We start from the raw sequence: 23097 nt of genomic DNA, 5'->3' as shown, positions 1-23097 counted from the left end.
TGGAGGGATGGACTGTCAGAGACCTTAAATTAAATTACCAGAAAAATCTTTTCAATTGTGGAAAAAATCCCAGTCCGTCTCTCAACATCTGATTGAAAGCAATGGCTGAGATTTTACATGCCATCCCCAGGATACCAGCTACAAACAAACTTTTGACCCTTACCCCCCAAGAAATTTGAAAGTGGCACATCATACTTATGTAAAGAATTTTAGCATCATGTGCATGATGTCTCAAAGTACACCCAAGACCACACACACGAAAGGCCATCACTGCTTTGAAGTCTTTGACGGCAGTCTGAGTTTGACAGTGTTGGATATGAGTGAGTAGGCATTCTTAGGACAGTCTCAGCAACACAGCAGCAGATGGATTTGGGGGCAAAGAAGGCAAGCTCATCCAACAGTTGAACTAAGGAACCAAATCTACACTGGGAACGACCAGAGTAAGTGCTTTAATGAGTCATTGTAGTGTGCAAGTAGTGTGGAGGTCATGGGTTTGATTCCGGCTCTGGCCTCCCTGTGAAGAGTTTGTATGTTCTCCCTGTGCCTGCGTGGGTTTTCTCCAGGTACTTCGGCTTCCTCCCATATTCCAAAAACTCTCATGGTAGGTCTATTTAACACTCTCAATTGTCCATAAGTGCGAATGGTTATTCATCTATGTGTGCCCTGCGAATGTCTGGCAACCAGTTAAGGGTATATCCTCCTTACCGGCCGACGATGGCTGGGAATGGGCTCCAGCAAGTCTGCTCCCCTAGTGAGGATAAAACGGATGTGTGTGCATGTGTATATTATATTAAAGAGACTGTGCTAAGAATGCCTACTCACTGAGATATATATATTTAAATATATATATATATATATATATATGCACTTCAAATCACTTTTTCAATAATCTGTGAGTTTTATCATCTCTAAACCTTCCCTCTGCTGGATTCTTGATGTTGCCAATTAGCCAAAAACAATGAAGCAATTCTAATATAAATCACCAAATCTCCAAAATGTCTGGGATTATCCAACTGTTTGAAATGAAAGACAAAGTTGAAAATGGCGCCTGACACATTGACTGGGGTAAAGGTCACGTAGGTAGGCTAAGTATTTACCGAGAGGCTTTGGCTAAGCTCCAAAAATACCATCTGATCTTCAAACACACTTCTCTATGTCAAAGTAAAATTTAGCTTACTTTGAATTCTATACATCACACAGTTCACAATGAGGTTACTTTGAATGGTGTCCATCACAGTTCACTCAATTATTACAGTCCCATTGATAGAATTGTTTTAGTAAGTGATCATATGTCACAACACATGCATATCGAATTGAAAGTGAATTCCGAAATGAAATTCTTTGTCGATTTTGCTGTTGAAGTCAAACTCATCTGATCGGATTTTACAAGGTCATGTTTCATCCATCTATCCATCCATTTTCCGATCCGCTTTTATCCTTACAAGGATCGCGGGGGGGCTGGAGCCTATCCCAGCCATCTTCGGGCAGTAGGCAGGGGACACACTGAACCGGTTGCCAGCCAATCGCAGGTCACACAGAGACGAACAACCATCCGTGCTCACACACACACGACAATTTTGAGGGTTCAAGAGCCTGCCATGCATGTTTTTGGAATGTGGGAGGAAACCGGAGAACTCGGAGAAAACCCACGCAGGCCCGGGGAGAACATGCAAACTCCAAAGAGGAAGGCCAGAGCCGGGAGTGAATCCATGAACCCTGCACTGTGAGGTCGACGCACTAACCACTTGACCACCAGGCCGCAAAGGGTCATGTTTTAAAGAATATAAAAGGTGTCAAAGGGATGTGTGTGTGTGTGTGTGTGTGTGTGTGTGTGTGTGCGCGCGCGCGTGTGTGTGTGTGCGCGTGTGTGTGTGTGTGTGTGTGTGTGAGTGTGTGTGTGTGTGTGTGTGTGTGTGAAGGTGTTACAATTTTTAGTTCAACTTGTTTGTTAATTGTAAATATAGTTATGGCAATTGGTCAAAAAATGCATACATACTGACACTAGGCTATGGATTATTTTTATTTGTCGACGGTTGGGTGGTTTTATATGTGCCAACTGTCTACAGTCAAGACTTCCAAATATGATGCCTCTTGGCTGACAAACATTATGACAGATGTGAAAGTAAGATAAGATAAGATAAGAAAACCTTTATTAGTCTCGCAATGGAGAAATTCCCAATTCACAGCAGCAAAGTTATGAAAGGAAGAAGTAGAACAACAAAATATAGGAGCTGCTGGAAAGGCAGCCACTCTCGCGGCGCCATTTTGAAGTCAAAATAACAAAAATAATACAACACAACACATAGGACACAGACAGTCGTGCAATCCTCACCAATTTTCTGCATACACTTTGTTGTCTGAAGCAGTTATAGATGAAAGAGGAGAGGATCAAAGTGTCCTTTCTCCAGTGGATCAGAGACGTCATGCTGGAAATGTGCACACGTCTGCTACAAGCTAAGTTTTGAAAGCAAACACGAAGCTGTAGCGTCCATTGACGAAAAGAGATGAGTTCACTTCTCCTGTCCCACGTAATCCGCTTCAAACTCCAAGCCGCGACTCCGAGCTCCAAATCCGCATCGGCGCTCCGCGCTAACGCTCCTTTCTTTTCATCGTCGGCTCCTCAAGACTTACATCCATCCAGCCGCAGACCATTCAACAGCACCGATCTCTCCGCTGAACAAAGCGGGGCTGTGAAAAATGCTGCCCATTCCAGGCGCAAGACACAAGCGCCCCGGGACTGTCCAGCAACGACAGTCAAATGGCGCCGACATTCCTCCCAGTCAAAAACTGGTAGCTGCTGGTATACCCATGCTGCCGTGAAGGCGCAACCACCAAGCACAGAGTCTCCTCCTTGATGAATGTTCGGGCCAAAAAATGCTGAAAAAAGTCCACATCAGGTCCACTAGACGTAACAACAAACACAAAAACAACAAAAAAAGCAAGGCTCATGAGAGCACTTGCTGACGGCTGCCTACTCGGGCGCCATCTTGACTTGAGAAGATGTGCCATCAATGCCTGTGGCCTGTGATGGTGCTAAAGAAGGCTTTTAAAATAACATCCAAGCCACTGTTAACAACACATAAGTAGGAATATATGATTTCATGAGACTAGCAAATCCATGGACCGGTATGCTATTTTCTAAAATGTCGTCAGACAACAAAATATACACAAAGTAAAGATGAAGATTTTTGTCTTTTTTTTTTTTTTTTGGACAAGTCAACGACCCACAACATAGCATACTTGTTTCACCAGAGCACCGCCATTCCATTTAAAATGAGTGGAGTGAATATAAACCGAGCTGTGAACAGAAGATTCCTTCTTAATTTTTGCAAAGTAGCGAAGGAGTGGCACAATCTTTAGAGTTACTGTTACTTATTGTCGGATTTCTGTTCATTAATTGAATCGAAACCGCGTTTTATGCGTGACATGTTAGAAGTGAAAATTCGAGAATGGTGTTTACCGTCCTGTCCAAACAGCATGTCAATATTCGGGGACCTTTTAACGAGGGAGTGTGTGCTTTTGTTTTTGCAGGGATATGGAAATGCCTGGGTTTACATCAAAATGTCATCCTCAAAATGCTGCTCAACCCTCACGACCTGATGGGCCAAGGTACAACACCAACCCTCAGGCAGTAGGCAGCCAGCATAAGGACTATAATGGCTTTGTTCCCATACAAAACAGTTATATGCAGCCAACTCCGGTGATGGCTGCTCCCAGCATGCACTTTGTGCCAATGAATCACCAGAATCTCCAGCCGCTTCCCCAGAGCATTGAGACACTTGCGCATATCCATGGCCAGGTAAGTTAAGACACGGATTGCTTGATAACACCATTATCAATCAATCAATAACTTTATGATGCACTTTCCATGCACAAGGTGGTCTCAAAGTGAAGTCAGAACTCAAACAAAAAGTTCCAGGCAGAGAGGGAAAAAATGCAAAATCACAAGAATTGGATACACATTTTCCTTCATACAAACCCAGGACGCACATAAGCACAAACTCACACTTGCACATGAGTTAGTCAAAAGCAGTCATGCAGAGGAAAGTTTGGAACTTGTTTCCGGTAGTGGACACTCAGTTTGCCGGTTTGACTGTCTCAGGCAGGCGGCTTCTCTGATGCGTGGGGCACAGATGCAGAAAGCTGCTTCCTACTGCCTATAATGTTACTGCAAGAACTGCAGTTGTAACTCTATTTGAGCGTTCTTTGTGAAGTTTAATTGATGAGAATGTGAGCCGCTGCGGATGCCCGTGCCGCCATCAAAAGAACAGTTAACATAAAATGAGAAAATAATACGACACATCACATAAGACACAGTCAGTGCAATCTTAACCCCTTTTTCTGCAAACACTTTGTTGTTTGAAGCGCTTCTAGATGAAAGAGGAGCGAATCAAAGTGTCCTTTCACCATTGGATCAGAGACGTCGTGCTGAAAATGTGCACGTCTGCTACAAGCTAAGTTTGAAAGCAAACAAGAAGCTGTCGCATCCATTGATGAAAAAGAGATTGTCTCCCATCTCCTGCCCCATGTAAATCCGCTTCAATTCCAAGCCGCGACTCCCAGTTCCACATATGTATCGGCGCTCTGCGCTGACGCTCCTTTGTGTGTGTGTGTGTGTATTACATATGTGTATACAGTATATATATATATATATATATATATATATATATATAAACAAAAATAAGTGGTCAACAGTGACATGTAAATCCCATATTTCAATCTACATTGACATATCCTAAATTGTGTTGCCATTCATTCTCCTATATTCACCCCATTTTCCCCATCTCGTTTTAAACGTCTCATGAGTCATGAACAAACTATAGATTATTATAAGCCTGCCTTCAAAGACAGAACTGAAACGAGTGTCACGTTCTGCGTGATGGTAGTTGTTAGTGATGGGTCCAGCGACACCGATGCGTTGACGCATGCGCCGGGCTCACAGAGCAAACCACGTGTCGGTGCATGTGCTGCTTCATTACGTCATGTGATTGACACGTGAACTGCACCGGCGCAGTTTAGACTGCATCGGCTGCGTTGACACAGTCCAGGCTGCTAATTGACACATCGGCTGCGTTGACACAGTCCAGGCTGCTAATTGACACGTGAACTGCACCGGTGCAGTTTAGACTGCATCGGCTGCTTGGCACAGTCCAAGCTGCGCCACTTAGTCCAGGGGGCGTCGACTCAGTGCAGGGAGCGTTGACGCAGTAAAAGCCCGCACAGTGTATCCTAAGGAAGTGCGTCTGGCGACACGATGCCGATTGCCGAAACAAGCCAGACCCTTTCTGTTTGCTGAGAATTGTATTCTGATTTGTTCAATAAAGATTAAAAAAAAAAAAAAACAAGCCAGACCTCACCCTCGCTCGAATAAAAATATATGTTTGGGCAATACGGAAAACACACTGATTATCAGAAAAAATGTGTCCGTCTGACTTCGAGCGTCATGTCGGCTGTCATATAATAGGCTATTATTATATGAGAAGTGCTTTATGGACGTTTGTACTGTACGTCATACTCCAGTTGATTGAGAGGTCCCGCCTATAAGGGGGAGTTCCAGAAAGTGACTGCGAGTGAGCACACCGCACGTTTGATGACTCTGCTATTAAAAGTCACATAAAACGTAAACCTTGTCTGCTGACCATCATTACATTGGCTAGGCTAGTTTAGCTGTTGTCGTAGTTCAAAGCTTAATATGTGGCGTGGGTTGGGTCGGCGCCGCGAGTACGTGCTCGCGCTCACAGCAGAGAGCAGCAGACCATCGACTGCTGAGACGCGCTTCACTCGAGTGACGTTGCTACAGTACGTGCATATTATGGAGCAGCTTCCGGACAAATACAAATTGTCAGCCGTGTAGAGCCATTTTGATCTCCTTTTGGAGAATAAGGTATTTATTAAAATCTTGTCTCTCCAAGTGCCTCTCGGATTTTTGACATGTCTTATTCCATTGTGTGTGTGTGTTCTCCACAACAGGGGAAATAGCATGCATTAAACGCAACAGACTGAAATTTAAAACACTGGAGCATCTTATTTTTCTAAATCAAAATTTGTGAAGACAAAGCCCACAAGCATCCTCATTCACATGATTTTCACATTATTGAAACACATTGAATGATACAATATGAATGCATGGATGTGAATGATATTGTCAAGGGTCAATGTCATCTTTATTGTCAAATATGCTTTATGTATGACATGCAGCATAGATGAAATTAATTCCTCTCAATCCTCAGTGCATACATGCATGCAAACATGCTGTGCATTAAACACACACAGCTAAGAAAGGATAGCAGCTACACTGTATAAAAAAGGCATGTAATCTGAACAGTATAGACAATATAAACAATATAAACAGCATAAACAGTGGCGCTTGTGGCTATTGTGGGTAGAGTGAGGTCGTGCATTGTATACACGTCATCATCAAATCAGTTTGTTCAGTCTGTCAAGTGGGTTGGCTGCAGGGATTTTGAAGGTCCAGCAGGTGGCAGTGGTCAGCGACACAGTATCAGTACAGTATCAACACTGTGTCATTGTGTCGACACGCCTCATGAGGCCTCATGGACCCATCACTACTAGTTGTAGGACCCCAAAAAGCAGGGAGGCAGGGAGGAGCAGGGTGGATTAACCAAAATTTATTTAACAAAAAATACACACAGCAGTACAATGGAAAAAAAAACACTTAAGTCGAAGTACTCAAAAAAATGCCTGGAAATCACAAGTATCAAACCAAACTACAACAGGAAACAAAACATGACAGGAGCACACGTATGCTCACATACTAACAGATCACAATGACCCAACAAAGACTAACAGAAACTCAGGAAACTAAATAAAAGTTCAGTGACGAGACAACGAGAAACACCTGGACAACACACAAAGGGTTGAGGGAGCTAATTGGTGACACACAAGGAACACTGATAACGAGAACAGGTGGCGAAAAAAGGGCACATGAGGAATCAAAACCAAACGTAACCAGATCGAAACATAACACCGAGGACATGATTCATGCTTTGAACTAGTAATAAAATTAGCGCTGTCACCGCACCGCACATACAGAGCAGAAGCAATTTTAGTGCCTACACACCATTTAAACTAAGGCTGCGTCTCCGAGAATGACTTTGTGCTATGTTCCGTAAATGCAATGTACGCCCCTCAATTAGTAAAATGTTAGATCAAACATGAACTGAATGATAAAGCATTCAACAATTTGGTGCCAAAAATCTTTTGAATGAATAACATTAATGAATAGATTCAGTACAGTCAAAAGAACTGCCTATCCCTTCAGCAAAAAACATATAGCATGAAGTCAGCAGAAAAATGACCCACCAGTCATATATCGTGCCCCCCGGAGTACTTCCATGTACCTGGAAACGTTAACATTTTTTTTTCTGGCTTTAATTGTGCACACCTAACTTGTAGGGCAGTGTCACATGAATGCATACTTGATGAACCTAACGTTCCACATTTTGGTACTGTATATTTTCATCAGATATTATTTTGTGTTGTTATAATAAAAGAAATAGGACACCTTTCATGATATTTACAAGGGCTTAATTTACCCTGTCATTAATGTCAATGTTCTGCCATAAAAGTCAGTTGCCTTATCTGTTCTACCTTTAGACTAACTTTGTCCCAGAGGTGCTGCTGCCTAATGGCATGAACATGCGTCCTGTTGGATTACTGTAAGTACAAACCAGCAGTGAAATCGTCCCTGCAACCTTCGACATACTTTTCATGTATCGGTGTGGCTATGTCTCTTTGTTTAGGAATGGAGAGCTTTTGTACAAAGTTACGGCTCCTCCTAACATTGCGGCTCCCCTTCCTGCCAACGTTCCCAAGATAAAGTAAGGCAATTAGTAGTAGGAAATAAAATGATGGTGTTGTATTGAAATGTTACAATTTTCATTTCTTAATAAAAAATAAAAAAAAAGATTTACAAGACCATGGAGACCGCACCGTGTAGCTCGTGAGTAGAGCACAAGTGTGTAACATTTCCTGACACTCTCCCGATATTCTACGTTCCATGTGAGAACTCAGTAACACCTCAGTACTGTTCTGAAATAAAATTTGAATACAAATACATATAATTGTTTTAAGAGCTGTCTGTGACACACCCCAAATGTGTCCGTGGCCCACCTGTTGAGAATCACAAGTATATACTTTTATATTTCAAGTTGTGCCAGTTTTTTTCATCTGTCTAAAATGATTACAGCATATTAATATCCTTGGTGCATTACATGTCAGATGTATCTGATACTCTAATACTGTATTGCAGGAAGAAATCTAAAAAAGTGGAAGACCAAGTCACAGAGCAAACCTATGTCAAGAAGCCTCTAAATGCCTTCATGTTGTTCTCGAAAGAACATAGACAAGCAGTCAAGGCCAAGTCTGTTTCAACAAATATTGCTGTTATAAATGAGACCTTAGGAAAAATGGTAAGTGCTCACATTCTGTTAAGCAAAATTGAGGGGTGGCAGAAACTCGGGCAGTAAGGACCAGACGCCTGGCTTGGAAGGCTGCATTTCCAAGCTTTTAAGTTTCACGGAAATGTGGAGTTAGGACTGTCTGCTGGACAGAGGCCGGTTCACTTCTAGAGCACTGCTGAGGCAATACACTTGCTCTTCAACAGATAACACACATACTCAATTTTAAATTCTAAATTCCTCATGAGGCAAAAATCACGCATTGACAATTTTTTGCTCCTGTAGTGTGTAATACCCAGACTGGCCTGTGAGAGGCAGCATGGTGCAACAGCCCATCCAAACTGTCAGAAAATACAATTAGACCTCCCTGTCATATTTATTGTCCTAAATGACCTGGGGGACACGTTATACAAACACTCAACACAATCAGTTGCTCCTCTACTTGTGTCCCGCAACAGTGCAAACTTCAGGTTGCTTCCTATTCGCTATTGATCAGGGTTAGTTATCATTTTTCTTGTCTGCCATGATGATACTTGCTCAGGATCTTTTAGCGGCACATGAGAGTTTGTTTTTTTGCTGCCTTGACCGCAAAGGAGAGAAAATGTTTACGTTTGGTCTGATTGTTGATATGCCTGCAGCGAGGTAGAGATCTGTTTTAACCTGTTTTAAGAGTAAGGACTATTCCCTCTAACTGATCAATACAGTGTAGAAAATGAGGGAAAACGCCTACCCCACTGGCAAGTTACCTTGAAGAACATCTCACACGGGCGGCCCGGTGCTCCATTGGTTAGCGCGTCGACCTCACAGTGCAGAGGTACCGGGTTCAATCCCAGCTCCGGCCTCCCAGTGTGGACTTTGCATGTTCTCTTTGGGCCTACGTGGGTTTTCTCTGGGTGCTCCGGTTTCCTCCCACATTCCAAAAACATACATGGCAGGCTGCTTGAACACTCTAAATTGTTCCTAGGTGTGAGTGTGAGCGCGGATGGTTGTTTGTCTCTGTGTGCCTTGCGATTGGCTGGTAACTGATTCAGGGTGACCCCGCCCACTGCCCGATGACGGCTGGGATAGGCTCCAGCACCCCCCGCGACCCTTGTGAGGATCAGGTGGATTGGAAAATGAATGAATGAATGAATGAATGAACAGCTCACACTTTATTTTTCCTTGTGTCCGAATAGGTAATTGACAGATTTCAGCATGTGTAGAAAGTATCCATCCCTGATGTTCTTTCTGTGCGTCATTCTAAATGTGTCATTTCAATGTAGTGGCATTTGCTACCTGAAAAAGAAAAAGCCAAGTATTACGAGCTAGCTGAGGAAGAGAGGAGACTTCACGCCCAGCAGCATCCAGATTGGTCTTGTCGCCATAACTATGTGAGTGTGACCCTTGCGATGAATGCAACATGGGACGCACTTCTGATAATGATGTAATGATGCATTCTATACTAAGCCATGTGTGCTTGTTTGTAGGGCAAAAAGCGGTACAATAAAAGGATCAGGGACTGAGAGTTTGCAATGCTGCCCTCTGAAGTTGAGAAAACTGAAAAAGAATGTATTGAACAGGACAGTGAATCCTCGCCACTGACTTCATGAACCATCCCAGTGTCCCTGTCACAGCTAATCCCACAAATGTAAAAACATTTTCTTGCCATCATTTGTAACCATAGCTACCATTGGTTCACTCTGAAAAGGTGAAAAAGGTTTTGTGTTGTAATGCAATGAACAAAACGCAAGCAATAGCTTCATTAAGAAGTTGTATTTAGCACTCTGTTATGTATTTATCAAATACTGATGACACGACACTGAGCTTATTTAGCAAGACGTATCTCATCAATTTGTAAGTACTATTTACTGGCCCGCAACCGGGAATTTAACTAGGAATTTTTGCTCTGTTACTGGAAACGAAGGTCAATAAAACTGATCGTAGTCTTACTGATTTCATGTCTTGATGTCTCTGAGATCACAGAGCTGATGCAACAGGACTATATTATGGATTGATGGGGATGAGTTTTTAATGCGTGTGTGTGTGTGTGCGCGTGCGCGCGCCCTGTCAACATGTTCTCATTTTCATTATGACTCTGTTAAAAGGCCACCGGTAGCACTTCATAAATTTGACGTTTTTAAATCTGTACGAGTGGAACTCAATTGCAGTGCAGATCTTTTGGAAAGAGAAATGTTTCATCCTTTCACTTGTTCACCTTTGGTTTTAATGTTCTTACCTGAATTCAAAATGCGAATCGTGACTTCACTACAGTTGAAAAACGGAGGTCCTGGGGTGGCAATAGTGAAATCCCGTAACTTTAATAGGTATGGAATTTTTGCAATACACAGTAACTCGCATATTACGGCCCAGTTTTCATCTCCAGGTTGTCAAACTCAAACATTACACAAAACATACACTAGAGGGTAGTATAGTCTAAAGCATGCCGATGACCGTCTTCCATACAGGTTCCAGTTCTACAATGATCAAATATTATGGCACATTTAAAAACTTTGATGCTGCGTTGCAAGGGCAAGAGCCCCCTGTTGTTTTACAGATGGTAATTACATAATGTCCGCTGCATCATGGCCCAAAATGTCAATCACAAATGAATTGATACTGCATTGTCTCACTTGATTTTTGAATTACCAGTCAAAAGATGGGCCTTCCTTAATTGTCTTTTTTTAGTAGATGGGTGGGCGGATGGATGAATAAACATATACAAATAATAATTAGCCACATTAATCAGTCAACACGCTTGTAGCATTGTACTGTAGCACAAATGAACAGCTCCTTCGTAAAATGCATCTTTGGGGGAAATTACTGTTCAAAATTGTTTTTTTTTCCCCTCAACAATATTACGCTTCGTGGCCCCACACAACACGAAAAAAAAGGCGATTTTCAAACGGTAACAGGCCGAATGCATGTTTATACATTAGCATAAGAAGCAATCTCAAAACGATGAGGACAGCCACGAGGACATCAATTTGTGTATTCAACGAGACAAAATCCCTGTTGTGATTCCGTAAGTAAATAATAATAAACGAATGCTGCTAATATAAAGACATAGATATTTTTTAAAGTCACTGAAGTAGTATGCCAATAACAAGCATTATTAGAAATAAATGGACAGTGAATTATTATTATTATTATTATGTGGTCCAAAGTCCTATTGATAAAACATTTTTTTCAATGCATTGTAGGATCGGTTTGCACTTGAGCTCAGATCTTGCGCGCGTACACGTGAGGGGCGCGCACTCTCGGAGCATGGTGGTAGCTAACAGTGGACCTTATTACAGTGGCAATAAACGAAATTAGTTTTTGTTGGGATTGAGTGAGGTTAAAATGCGGGGGGTCTTGATTTATTTGTGATCAAGTGAGCTTGTAAAGGCCTTGAGGATGTTTTGGCTTTGAGAGCATTTCCTGTTTGTTTTTGCTTGACATTTTGTCGGCTGCAAATTGATACAGATAAACAATTGTGATCATTTGGAAGGTCGTTCATTTATAATTAGTCTTCACTTTCCTTCGCGGGGTTTTATAGACAACAGCATGCATGGGCTAATTTATTAGTTTTTAAAATAATAACTACAATACTGACGTTATTCTGCGCGTTCCGTTTTTATTTGAGTTGTTCTCCCGTGTGAATTCAAGTGAGACAATCCTTCATAAATTACCGACAGATAAAGTGTTACACCAAGGCAACAAGAACGTCTCAAATTGGGATTAATGGCTACTTCAGCAATATAATTTCCAGCACAAAAAAGGTGCTCTATTGGGAGGCCAATTCACCCGCTCTGTATTATTCCACAATTAAATGTGTGCACTCTTTATTAACTACACGATACATTGCAATTTCAATGAAGTGTGATTAATGTGACGCTTGAAAGGGTCACCCCCCCCCAACCCCCGAGGAGAGTGGTTTTATAATGAATGTCCGTGGATGTACTGTTAAAAATAATTTAGCTTTATTTATAATGCACAAAAGCACAAATTGACACATTTTACCACGCCGAATAACAGTATAGAGTTGCCCACTGCTTTCTGAAAGTGCCTCATTTTGAGGGGAAAACTGAACTGTCCGGTGCATTAAATAAACCTCAAAACGGGAGTAACAACGTGACAGTTTTTTTTTTTTTTTTTTTTTACAGATTGGAAAGCTTCCGCTCAGCAAAAGTGTGGAAAAAATGTGACAAACCATCCACAACGTGCATCTTGACCACGTCAGGTTCATCCCTAAAACGATCAATCTCCCAAAACTTTGTCTGGCACGTGCAGCCCGCAGACCTTGGAGGCTAGTGCGCATGTGCGAAGGTGTCCGGGTTGACAATGCTGGAGAGATAGCGCGTCTGGGATTGAGAAACCTAGAGGAAAAAAAAAAGCGTAGAAGAGAGGGGAAAACGGCAAAAAGGGAGAAAAGGGGATCCGAGAAAAAAAAATCCAAACAAACTCACGCCGAAAGACTGGCACCATGAGGTCCAAAGGCAGGGCACGGAAACTGGCCACAAGTAGGTGCAACATCCCTTTTTTCTACTTTTAAAACATGTCATCTGATCTCATCACCGCTGTTACCAATAGTTTCTTTTGAGATTAAATTTCTTTCCGCGATATATATAGGTCGGGCATCTATTAAATGATACAAAAATTGAGAGGTTGAGGGATAGAAAAAAAAAAACACCCAGGAGTTTGAACGCTGTCACGCGCAAAGTCTGGAGTTAAAAAAAGTTGAGCGAGAAGCCGATGGTGGAAGTTTCCAAGTCGCGGACGTGCACGCTGCATGTAGTGGGCGCTCTCGTGTAACCCATCGGAGGTGAAAAATCCCCCGTGCGTGGTCGGAATCATTGCACGCACACTGGTGCGCACAGTGCTGCTTCGGGCTGCGGGTCACTTCGCGAGTCTTGGGAACTGCCTGGAGAATAACCTGCAGAAATAAGCAAGAAATGAAGATTTTTTTTTTCGGGAGGTGGGGGAGCTGGGGGGGGGCTTGGAGGGGTTGTATTTAGGACTGTAGACACGGTAACAACTATGGGTCTTGTTTGTGATCGTGCATGTGAAAGTTTCAAGGTCTTATCCGTGAGTAATGTTTCATGTTAAATTGTAGAAACCGAACTAAAATGGCAAACTTTGTTGTTTGTCTTGCACGGATGTGGGATCGATTACGTTTGATTTCGTCCGACTGGACACGGTTTGAATTCATGCGGATGACGATAATTCGATTCCCAATTGTTGATTTGGATTAAATGGAAACGGGCGTTGGTTTGAAACGCATTTGACATTACATTCATTAATTTCTAACAATAGCGACAAAAATGTATGCAGTGTGACGATTGATAGTGATATTTAAGCATTGGTATGATTCAATAAATCAATGATCATTTTCTCACAGATGTGAAATTACTTTTTCCCCCCTCAAAACCCGTTTATATTTTATTTGATATTTTTTTACATTACATTGACATTTACATTACATTAGAAATTGTGTCATTTGGAGAAAGTCGGTGGGTTTAAATAATAAAAGTATTTATTTTTTTTGTTGGTACTTATTTGTTTCTGCTGAAAAAAAACCCCCAAAGAAAAGCATACATTTTCAAAATACAGCGTGTGTCTAAAACGAATGTGGACTTTGAAGATCAAGGAATGAGAGGCTAAATGATTTATACAACAAAGACAACATACATTGAAATTATTTTTATTGTACACAATAATAGAAACACACCCACAGACAATTTTCATCATATGACAAAAATGTCCTTTTGCAGTATCGCTTCACATCCTTAATCAGACGTTTTCAAAATATCGTTCAATAACTTCACCCACGAACTCTGTTGGGAAACGGCTCCTTGGATTTAAAAGCGACTAATTTATGAGATTTACATTCTCTGGAATCACAATGGGAGAATGGAGTGCATCCCCAGAGGAGCGGGCCCGCAGTGGCCCCTATAGCCAGGTCTGCGCAATGTCAACAGTGAATATTTAAATTCCCAGACCCCTCATAAGGGCGCTGCTGGTAAATGCGTTCAGTGTGTGTTAAAACGGCCATGTATGGCTGTGTGTTTAACGGAGGAGGTGGTAAACGTAAAAGAGATTGATGGAGGCTGACTGATGAGTGCGCGCGTCCAGATGGAATGTGGTGCGCCACAAAAACGCGCCTTTGGTTTCCAATTAAATATAGCCAAAATCTGCAGGCCGCACCCCGCAGTGACTTGTGGGCTAGGGGGAGATGGAGAAAGTAGCTTGGTGGAGATCCTGTTAAAGGTCCACTTCCCATATTTGAGTGCCAACAAATCCCGGCAAATACCACTGCATATTAATTAAGGAGTGCTCTACTGATGACTTTGACCGCAGTGGATGGCAACAAGTTGCAGCTCCAATTACATTTATTTGCATGACATCCGTTTGCAACACGCGCACATTTTCGGGAATGTGGGCATTTTTATCAGATGCGCACATTAAACGCTGGTTATTTTTTGGGGGAGGGGGGGTTGTTTTGCGACTGGGAGCAAAGTCCGTCTGTCAACGCCTCTCCTCTGCGCGGCTCACGAGTGCGTGCGTCGTCCCGCTCGCGTTGTGCAATGGGCCGTGCATCTCCCTCATTAAAACGCTTCATAGATGAGCCCGTTTAAAGGGTAAGGGGGTGGGGGGGGGGGTGGCCCTGCGCCACGGAAGTGAAATAGAGAGCCCATTTAACAAGGCGTTTGTGTGCGTGTAGCGCGTGTGTGCACGTGTGTTTCTGCGCGCGCACGCGTGAGCTCTGCCCGGTGCCAAGGCTTCAAATGCTTATTGTTCTCCAACGGCCCCACTAAAGCGGGTCAGCAATCACTGTATGCTACAAAATGATTGTTACTTTCAATGTGATATTAAGCAAGTCATTGGTGAGTGAATGACGAAGTTATTCATCTTCATTCCTTGCTACTTATCACATCGGCGGCCTTTCCTCGAAAGTTCAGCGACAACAAACTGAGGTAGCATCAGCGTCTCAAAGGCAGTGATACCTTGACTCAGAATTATTTGTTATTGGTGACCAAGCTCACAGCTCAATTCACTCTTTATATCAAATCAATTGCCCCCACTGGAATGAATTGAAAAGCCATTCATCAGGGTTTTTTTTTGAAAGAAAATAGCACAGTGATCCAAAATATTAAAACAATAAAAGCTAATGCTGAGGAATAAACTGTAGTTGAGGCTGAACGTCACACTCGTTACCATTTCTGTGTTTATGTGGCCAAGTGGCACGATCTGGAGTCTGCCCCGTTGGTCATTTACAACTCCTTATTTCAGTATGAGCATCTGCTCCTTGCAAGGGTTTCATTCGGTTTTTCCGTTTGTTTGCACAGTTACACAAATGTCTGAATTTGCCTTGGGGACTGTCGTTGCTGTTGTTGTTAACTCCAGCGGCGATGTATGCGACTATAACAAATGTTGAGAACATTGTAAAACAATACCTCCCTGACACTCGTGTCACGTATCGGTATAAAGGCACTTTGTATTGTTAATTTGTAGCATTTTGCCTGTGTGTGTGTGTGTGTGTCATAGATCATCACCCCTGTCTGTCCGACATGTCCCTTGGTCTCAGGGTTTCATTCTCACTCCCTCTTTCAGAAAGTGACTATCTGATGTTAATGAGTCATTTCAGTGTATCAACAGGGAAGTAAAGAGGTCAGAGGTTTGTTTACAATGGTGTCCCGTTTGAATGGCAGTCCTTGTCCGAGGCAATTCTGAGGGCGCCTCTGAACGTCTTTCTCTCAGACGACAAGGCAAAGGCCCGTAGTTATGTCACGTTTACTGCAGCTATCGGAATTCTCCTGCATTATTTGTTCAAGTGGGATATTTTTGCTGTTGTTTGTTTCAACAACCCAGACGAGGTAGTGTGGGAACACCAATGGATGGATGGTGGGAGGGGTATTATGCTGCGACATGCCAAGCCTGGGAACCGCTGTGTCTTTATCATTGGGATATTGTACCAGCAATTGAACAATGAGTGAACGTTACCCCTTGGACATAAAGAAAAGTCGATTATGCTTTTGCGTCCCTCCTAAAGGTCGTAGAGTTAAAGCGAGTGAGCCCATACAAAAAGCTTGCAGTCTTTCTGCACTCCCAGTCTAGCCCAATATGGTGCCAAGGCTGAAGTTATTATCAACAGTAAAGATAAGTTGACAGTGTAGTCATCAAACACTTGACGCGCAACCAATTTCTCATCACAAATTGCGATGAGACAAATGGCATTTTTGCTGATTTGAAATGTTCCCCTGACATCAGTTTGAGGAGTTATCAAAAGACTGCTGATGTTGCAGTCTGCCGACTTCATTGATGAGGTAGTGTGAAGTTAGCGCTCCTCGACTTGTTGAAACATTTTACACATAAATCGATTGGAGAAGATAGCGTCGCGCTGACGTGGCATGAGAAGGAAGCATAAAACGTCAAGATTTTTTTTTCCTGTGTTTCATGACGGCAATCTACAGCAATATGTATGTTGATGCCAATGTGTCATAAAAATGTCATTGTCTCTTTGACATTTGTGATGAGAAATTGCTTGCGCGTCATGGAGTGCTGCATGCTTGGGGTTCAAGTTACTGATATCTTGTTGTCTTTCTTTCGACTCTGTGATTGAGAATGATTCAACAGCACTTCCGCTGGTTGCATCCAAGTCACGTTCTCCAATTTGCTCCAATTGACTAAACCATTCACTTAGCGACTTCTTATCGATAAATGATTCATAAATTGATTCATCCTGCCCAGCCTCTGTGGCCTGTGTGCTTATAAGGCGGAACTTTGACTCACAAGGGTTCTGTGTATGGCCAAGCTCATAAATAAATGTACTCATCACGGCAATGAACTGAACTCCCATTCATTCATTTAATCCCGCCCCCCCCCAAAAAACACATAACCCCACAAATTACTGTTATCGCAAGTTTTTAACAAAGAAAAATAACTGTAAAATATGAATGCAAAAACATAATACAAGAGTCCGCCTCACTGTGCACGCACGCACACACACACACACACACACACACACGCACACACACACACACACACACTGTAGTGTGTTGATGTGAGCCCCTTTACAGGGCTTGGCTTTGTGGATGACACCAGGAGTTTGATTGACTTGTCATGTGCTTAGTTCAGTGTTCGCATCTATTACCTGCACTTTGCGAGTGTTTTCATTGTGTATTTTGTCCCGCTGAATTAGTGGCTGAATGTGCCACACACACACTTCACTTGAGCGGCATCGTATCTGAAGCTTGGACATAATTCAAATTTTGTCTCGCATGCATACGGAGCAGAAAATTGACCAAGTGACGGCTCATAACTCGGAAAAATTCAGAAGTTGGTGCACTTCTAAATCAAGGCAACACTCGACAGAGTATTGGAGAGTATTTACCGCTACGTAAATAATATTGCAAGAGAGAACACATGCAATCTTTTTGGTGAATCAGCTTATTGAACACTCCTGCAATTTAAAAAAAAATGTAATTATGAAATGTCTATGCGCAGTCCCGGTGGGACTCTTGATTTGATGTCCAATTTTAGCCTCACGATATGCAATATGTCAGTTTTATTCCTTGTCTCTTTCTCACTAGTAACACTTATACTGAAAAAAATGGACTGAATTTACTTAATTTGATACACTTTTTAAGTAGACTATACTTCTACTTAAAAAAATGTACCTGTCTATTTATATCTATCTACCGGTATCTCTCTCTGTCTCTCTCTCTCTCTCGATAGATAGATAGATAGATAGATAGTCATTTTTTTTAAGTAGAAGTATTTTATTTAATTATTTATTTATGTTTAAAGTATATCTACTTTCAAAATGATTTTATTTTGTGCAGCCACTTGACAGAATAAAATTGAGTAAATTCAACACATAATTTTTTTTCCAGTGAAGTTAAATATATATTAGGACTGTTTTGTTTGTATAATTAAGTAGCACCCATTTGCCTGTAGACCTTGCCAAGCATTTCATTCCTTTCATTGAGAGTTGACAGAAAGAATGGGCCCTTTCCTCATTATTCACTGGAAAGGGAACATTCTCATAAACAGGAATTATCCAACAATTGCTTTACCAATGTGGTGATAACAGCATGTTCCAGCGCTGCTTGGGGATCTCCCCGCGTAGATCTTCCTGGCCTCAAGCCTAAAATAAGTACGTAAGTGAGCGACTGAAGAATGGGAGTGGGAGATAGTTGGCTCTGGTTAGGAGGGACCAAACTGGCCATCAGGATGTGCTGTCACATTAGTAGCTGACAGCAGTGAACACATCCTTGTGTTTGTGTGAATACTGTATACCTTTCAGTCGCGACAAGCCCGATCTACTCACAAAACTCATTAAGAAGTGACCCCCTCACCCTTACAAGACAGGAGCGATGAGAGGAGGAGATATGATCAAAGCTTGGGCCTTCCTGTTGACATCTGGACTGGGCTGCAACATATGCACGCACCTGATGGAACGTGATAGCGGCTGTCTGGCAGTCACTTCAACACTAATAGTCAATAGTGCCAGTGGGAAATACTGTATTGTCTTCCTGGGGTTGTTTATTCACTCATTTGCAGATGGGCAAAGAATTCCACCATGGGGAGGCCTTTATTAGCGCAAACACATTTTCAGAATAATACTAAACAGCAGTACCTGGTGATTATAGTCGACGCAAAACGAACTCAGGTCTGTGTTGGTCTGTGCTTATGCCGAACGTGTTATTGGTCAACCAAGGTCACAGCAGAGGAAAGAATGTGGCTGGAGAAAGGAATGCAAGGTTGATTAGCGCTTCTTACCTGTAAGTGAACTGGACGTGCCGGCATGTGATGAGACCGAGGAAATAAGGGAACAATAGGACAGTAGAGATTCTTTTCCACACCGCATTCCAGCGATCCTTCAGCCAGGGCCCCCTACTCAGAGCTTTGATGAACCCTTCTCGCAGCTTCCTGGGATTGTCGCTCCTCCACAAACACAAAAACATAAAGCGGCTGGTGAGCAGGGCCCTCCTCAGGATGTCCTGTTTTGATTAGTCTTAGCATCCTAAAAGCACCATAGAAATATTATTCTAACAAGGAGAGAAGCGTAGCTGTGACACATCCACTTCTTTCCACTCTGTGACCCGAGGGGTCAGATGCACTACATGCGCCAGAAATCAAAGAGGTGCTCCTCACCCAGCGAGCTTACCGAGGAAACGGTGACGAAAACAAGGCGATAAAACGATAGCGAGAGGGTTCAGGTCCTGTCAACAGGTGGAAGTTTGTCAGGCCAACACTTTCCAAATACAGTACCTGTTAATGAGTGACACATGTTGTCACTGTTGAGTCTGTTTTCTCCAATAAGTTCCACATAAATCTTAAATATAATATCCAGCTGTGTATACCGTATTTTTCGGATTATACGTCGCTCCGGATTATAAATCGCACCTGCCAAAAAATGCATAATTAAGAAGGAAAAAACATATGTCGCACTGGAGTATAAAAGCCTTTCATTTTCTTAAAAGCTCACAGCGCGCCTTAAAATCTGATGCGCCTTGTGTATGGTTATTACGGTAACATGCCCGCCCCCGCAAAAATGGCTCCTTGCTAGAGACATGCTTACAACACAGAGTTCAAATTTAAGGCGATCGGGTTACGTAGTTGAACACAGAAATAGAGCAGCGGCAAGAGAGTTCAGCGTTAACAAGTCAATGTTATAACTTGTTGGTAAAGTGAATTGTGTCGCTGCTTTATAAAATACGTATGTAGGTGTTCCTAATGAAGTGGTCAATTGAATTACCGGCCATCAGATCAAACATGTACAGTACACCGGCCATAGCATGTGTTACCGTATTTTCCACACTAAAAGGCGCACTGGATTATGAGCCGCACCTTCAATGAATGGCGTATTTTGTATTATAATTCATATATTGGACGCACCGCTTTATAAGACGCAATCTACAATGCAGCCACTAGATGACGCTAAAGGAAATGACAACAGAATGATCATCCATCCATCGGAAAATGGAATGATCATCCATCCATCGGAAAATGGATGGATGGATGATCATTCTGTTGTCATTTCCTTTAGCGTCATCTAGTGGCTGCATTGTAGATTGCGTCTTATAAAGCGGTGCGTCCAATATATGAATTATAATACAAAATACGCCATTCATTGAAGGTGCGGCTCATAATCCAGTGCGCCTTTTAGTGTGGAAAATACGGTAACACATGCTATGGCCGGTGTACTGTACATGTTTGATCTGATGGCCGGTAATTCAATTGACCACTTCATTAGGAACACCTACATAACCTAATGAGATCCTTATCAAAATTCGGTCTTTAAAAAGATAATACTGCTCAGTTGTCCAGTGATTGTGATGAGTAAATTGTCATTATTATGGTGGCTGTACTTCACTGCACTGCATCCTAATCCGAAGTGTTTCTCTATTCGGTTGACCTTATTCAACTACACGGGGGTGAAATATTAGAAACACGAATAATGTATATGCTGAGTCCTCGTTCTGACTTGCAGTATCCTCTTTCAGCAGTCAACTACATCTTTGCTGTCTCCTGTGGAATCAGGGAGCAGTGAAGCATTGCAGCAGAGTTTGTTGTTTTGGTGGAGCATGAGGGCTTTAGTTTGACAGGAGGGCACCACTTTGTTCACCTCGGTATCCAAAAGGGACCCCTTGGGGTTGAGGCCCGGGACGTCTTTGTCAGGGCTGTGGCAGGACCAGGGCAATGGGGGGGCTCACTGCTCACTGGGTCAGTGGACAAGCTAATCGATTTTATCTCCGTTTCACACATGCCGCCAAACCCCTACTGGTCTGATATTCACAATGTTCAGAGGATTATTCTCCCTCCATCTCCTCTCTATCTCCTTTTCTCGCTTTTCTGCTCTTTCTCTCCCACCACATTTCGTGTATTTTTTCATCTATCACTCCTGCGTACTGTTTTGTCTGTAACTCTTTCACTGACCCCCCCCCCCCCCCCCGCCCCCTCCCTAAACCCTCCCCCACCTCTTGCCAGCTCTTTTTCACACACCCTTAGGAGGGAACATTTTAAATTTAGTCTCAACATTGGTCTCTACATTGGCACTCCCCATGAGGGAGGCTAACGCGAGCAAGTGGAGGGACTCTTATTTTCTTGACCGTTGCTCAAGATGAGGCGTTGGAACAAGGGAATGAAAGCTTTGGGAAAGGTCTGGAAACTTCACATTCGTCAGTGTAAGGAGATACTGCGCTGACAGTTAGCAGACCGCCGGCCAAGTACAACACACGATGGTCATGTCGGTCTACTGCGCTCTTCCAACAGACAGACACAGTGAGACCAGACCGAATAGCACTCTCATCTCATTCTAGGACATGTTAGTATTTTAGGCCCTCTGGCTGTCTTGCAAATAGAGAGTAAATGAAGGATTATGGGTTACGGTAAGAACTAATTCAGCTGTCAGTGTTGAACAAGGGGAAACAAGCACTGAATAAATCTTATAGTAACTTGAATTACAGCCCGGAGAGCTCAGATCTCCACCAAGGCCATCCGATATTAAACATATCTTGGTGCTCTTTGATTGAAAAAAGATTTTTTTTTTGGGTGGCCCCACTAATATTGCCCTTCAACCCTGTAGGTGCACATAATGCACATTACATAGTGGATTGTACCTGAAAAAATACATTATGGATGACCACAGGCAAGGGTGCATATAAGAGGTGCATAGGTGCGCTTGTGCGGATAAAAATAAATCACGCGCACCAGATCTAAGGAAATTAGACACACAGTTGCATCCATCCATTCTTATATTGCACTGCGTGTCCTCAATAGGGTCACTGTATTGGTTAAATACCGCAATGATACCGCTATCGCTACATATTCAACACCCATGTCTACCCGTTATCCATGCTCATGAGGCTCACGGATAACTGGAAAATACCCCACAAAATAATAATAATACATTTTATTTATAAGCGCCTTTCAAGACACCCAAGGACACTTTACAATAACAAAAAACACAAAACAATATGGGTTGAGCAGCGGCAGAAGAATATTTCAAGGCTGGGACTCATTGGCATTACCAAGCTTTTGCAGTTTTTGAATTCGTAACTAAATAGCTTAGAAGTCTTATTCGTGTTAGACTTGAATAATTCATGGTAATGTAGTTTATTTTTTTAAACAAATATTTGCATTTATTTATTTATATGTTTTTAAATCGAACTGGCTGTTGTGCTCGTGCTCACATGGTGTTTTGTTCAAAATAATACCAAATTGTATCTCTGTTATGGATCAGATCCAGATGTAAATATCTTGGGGAGAGAAAGATGAAATGCTGATCTCATGTAGCCATCTTTTGACATAATACCAAATAGTTTTTTTTTCTACAGACATTGTTTCATGACTTTTGGAGGGAGTTTATTTATGTTTTCTGAGTATGATACGGCTAAATTGCTCTGGCTATCTCTGTAGCACAGATTAGGTTAGGCTGCACTATGCATATCAAATGGTAAAACTATGATATCCACTAATTTGACACACAACTTTATGCCCTTCAAATAAAACTTAATCCATCAGAACATGAGCCACCCTAAACTTTTGCAGTATTTGAATAAATTAAGGAATTTGGTGAGCCCTTCAAGTTCTTCACCTTTACATTTCTTCCTGTGTTCATTAATATTTCATTTTTTCATTGTATGTCTACTTTTTCTTCCTGCACTATTCTTTCCCTGTTGCTCATTGCAGCCAATCCCTGACCATAACC

At 42.3% G+C, this 23097-nt stretch overlaps 1 protein-coding gene across 2 annotated transcripts; it reads left to right on the top strand.

Moving 5' to 3' along the window:
• The first annotated feature begins 299 nt into the window (after positions 1-299).
• Positions 300-10262, top strand: LOC147197179 (transcription factor 7-like). Of its 2 annotated transcripts, XM_086125861.1 has the most exons (8): positions 300-440; positions 3532-3609; positions 3682-3799; positions 7618-7679; positions 7764-7841; positions 8273-8432; positions 9683-9790; positions 9887-10262. In XM_086125861.1, exons 2-8 carry the CDS (start codon positions 3536-3538, stop codon positions 9920-9922), a joined length of 636 nt encoding a protein of 211 aa, XP_085981987.1. In that variant the 5' UTR covers positions 300-440; positions 3532-3535; the 3' UTR covers positions 9923-10262. The 2 variants fall into 2 exon arrangements, with proteins under 2 accessions (XP_085981987.1, XP_085981986.1); XM_086125860.1 differs by having other exon boundaries at positions 3532-3799.
• The last annotated feature ends 12835 nt before the right edge of the window (positions 10263-23097 follow it).

Source organism: Hippocampus guttulatus, chromosome 12, assembly GCF_054856545.1.
Source record: "Hippocampus guttulatus isolate MCC_2025c chromosome 12, RoL_Hgut_1.0, whole genome shotgun sequence".
Classification (NCBI taxonomy): domain Eukaryota; kingdom Metazoa; phylum Chordata; class Actinopteri; order Syngnathiformes; family Syngnathidae; genus Hippocampus; species Hippocampus guttulatus.
The sequence above is the reverse complement of the archived record's forward strand: the minus strand, read 5'-3'. Positions and strand labels throughout refer to the sequence as shown.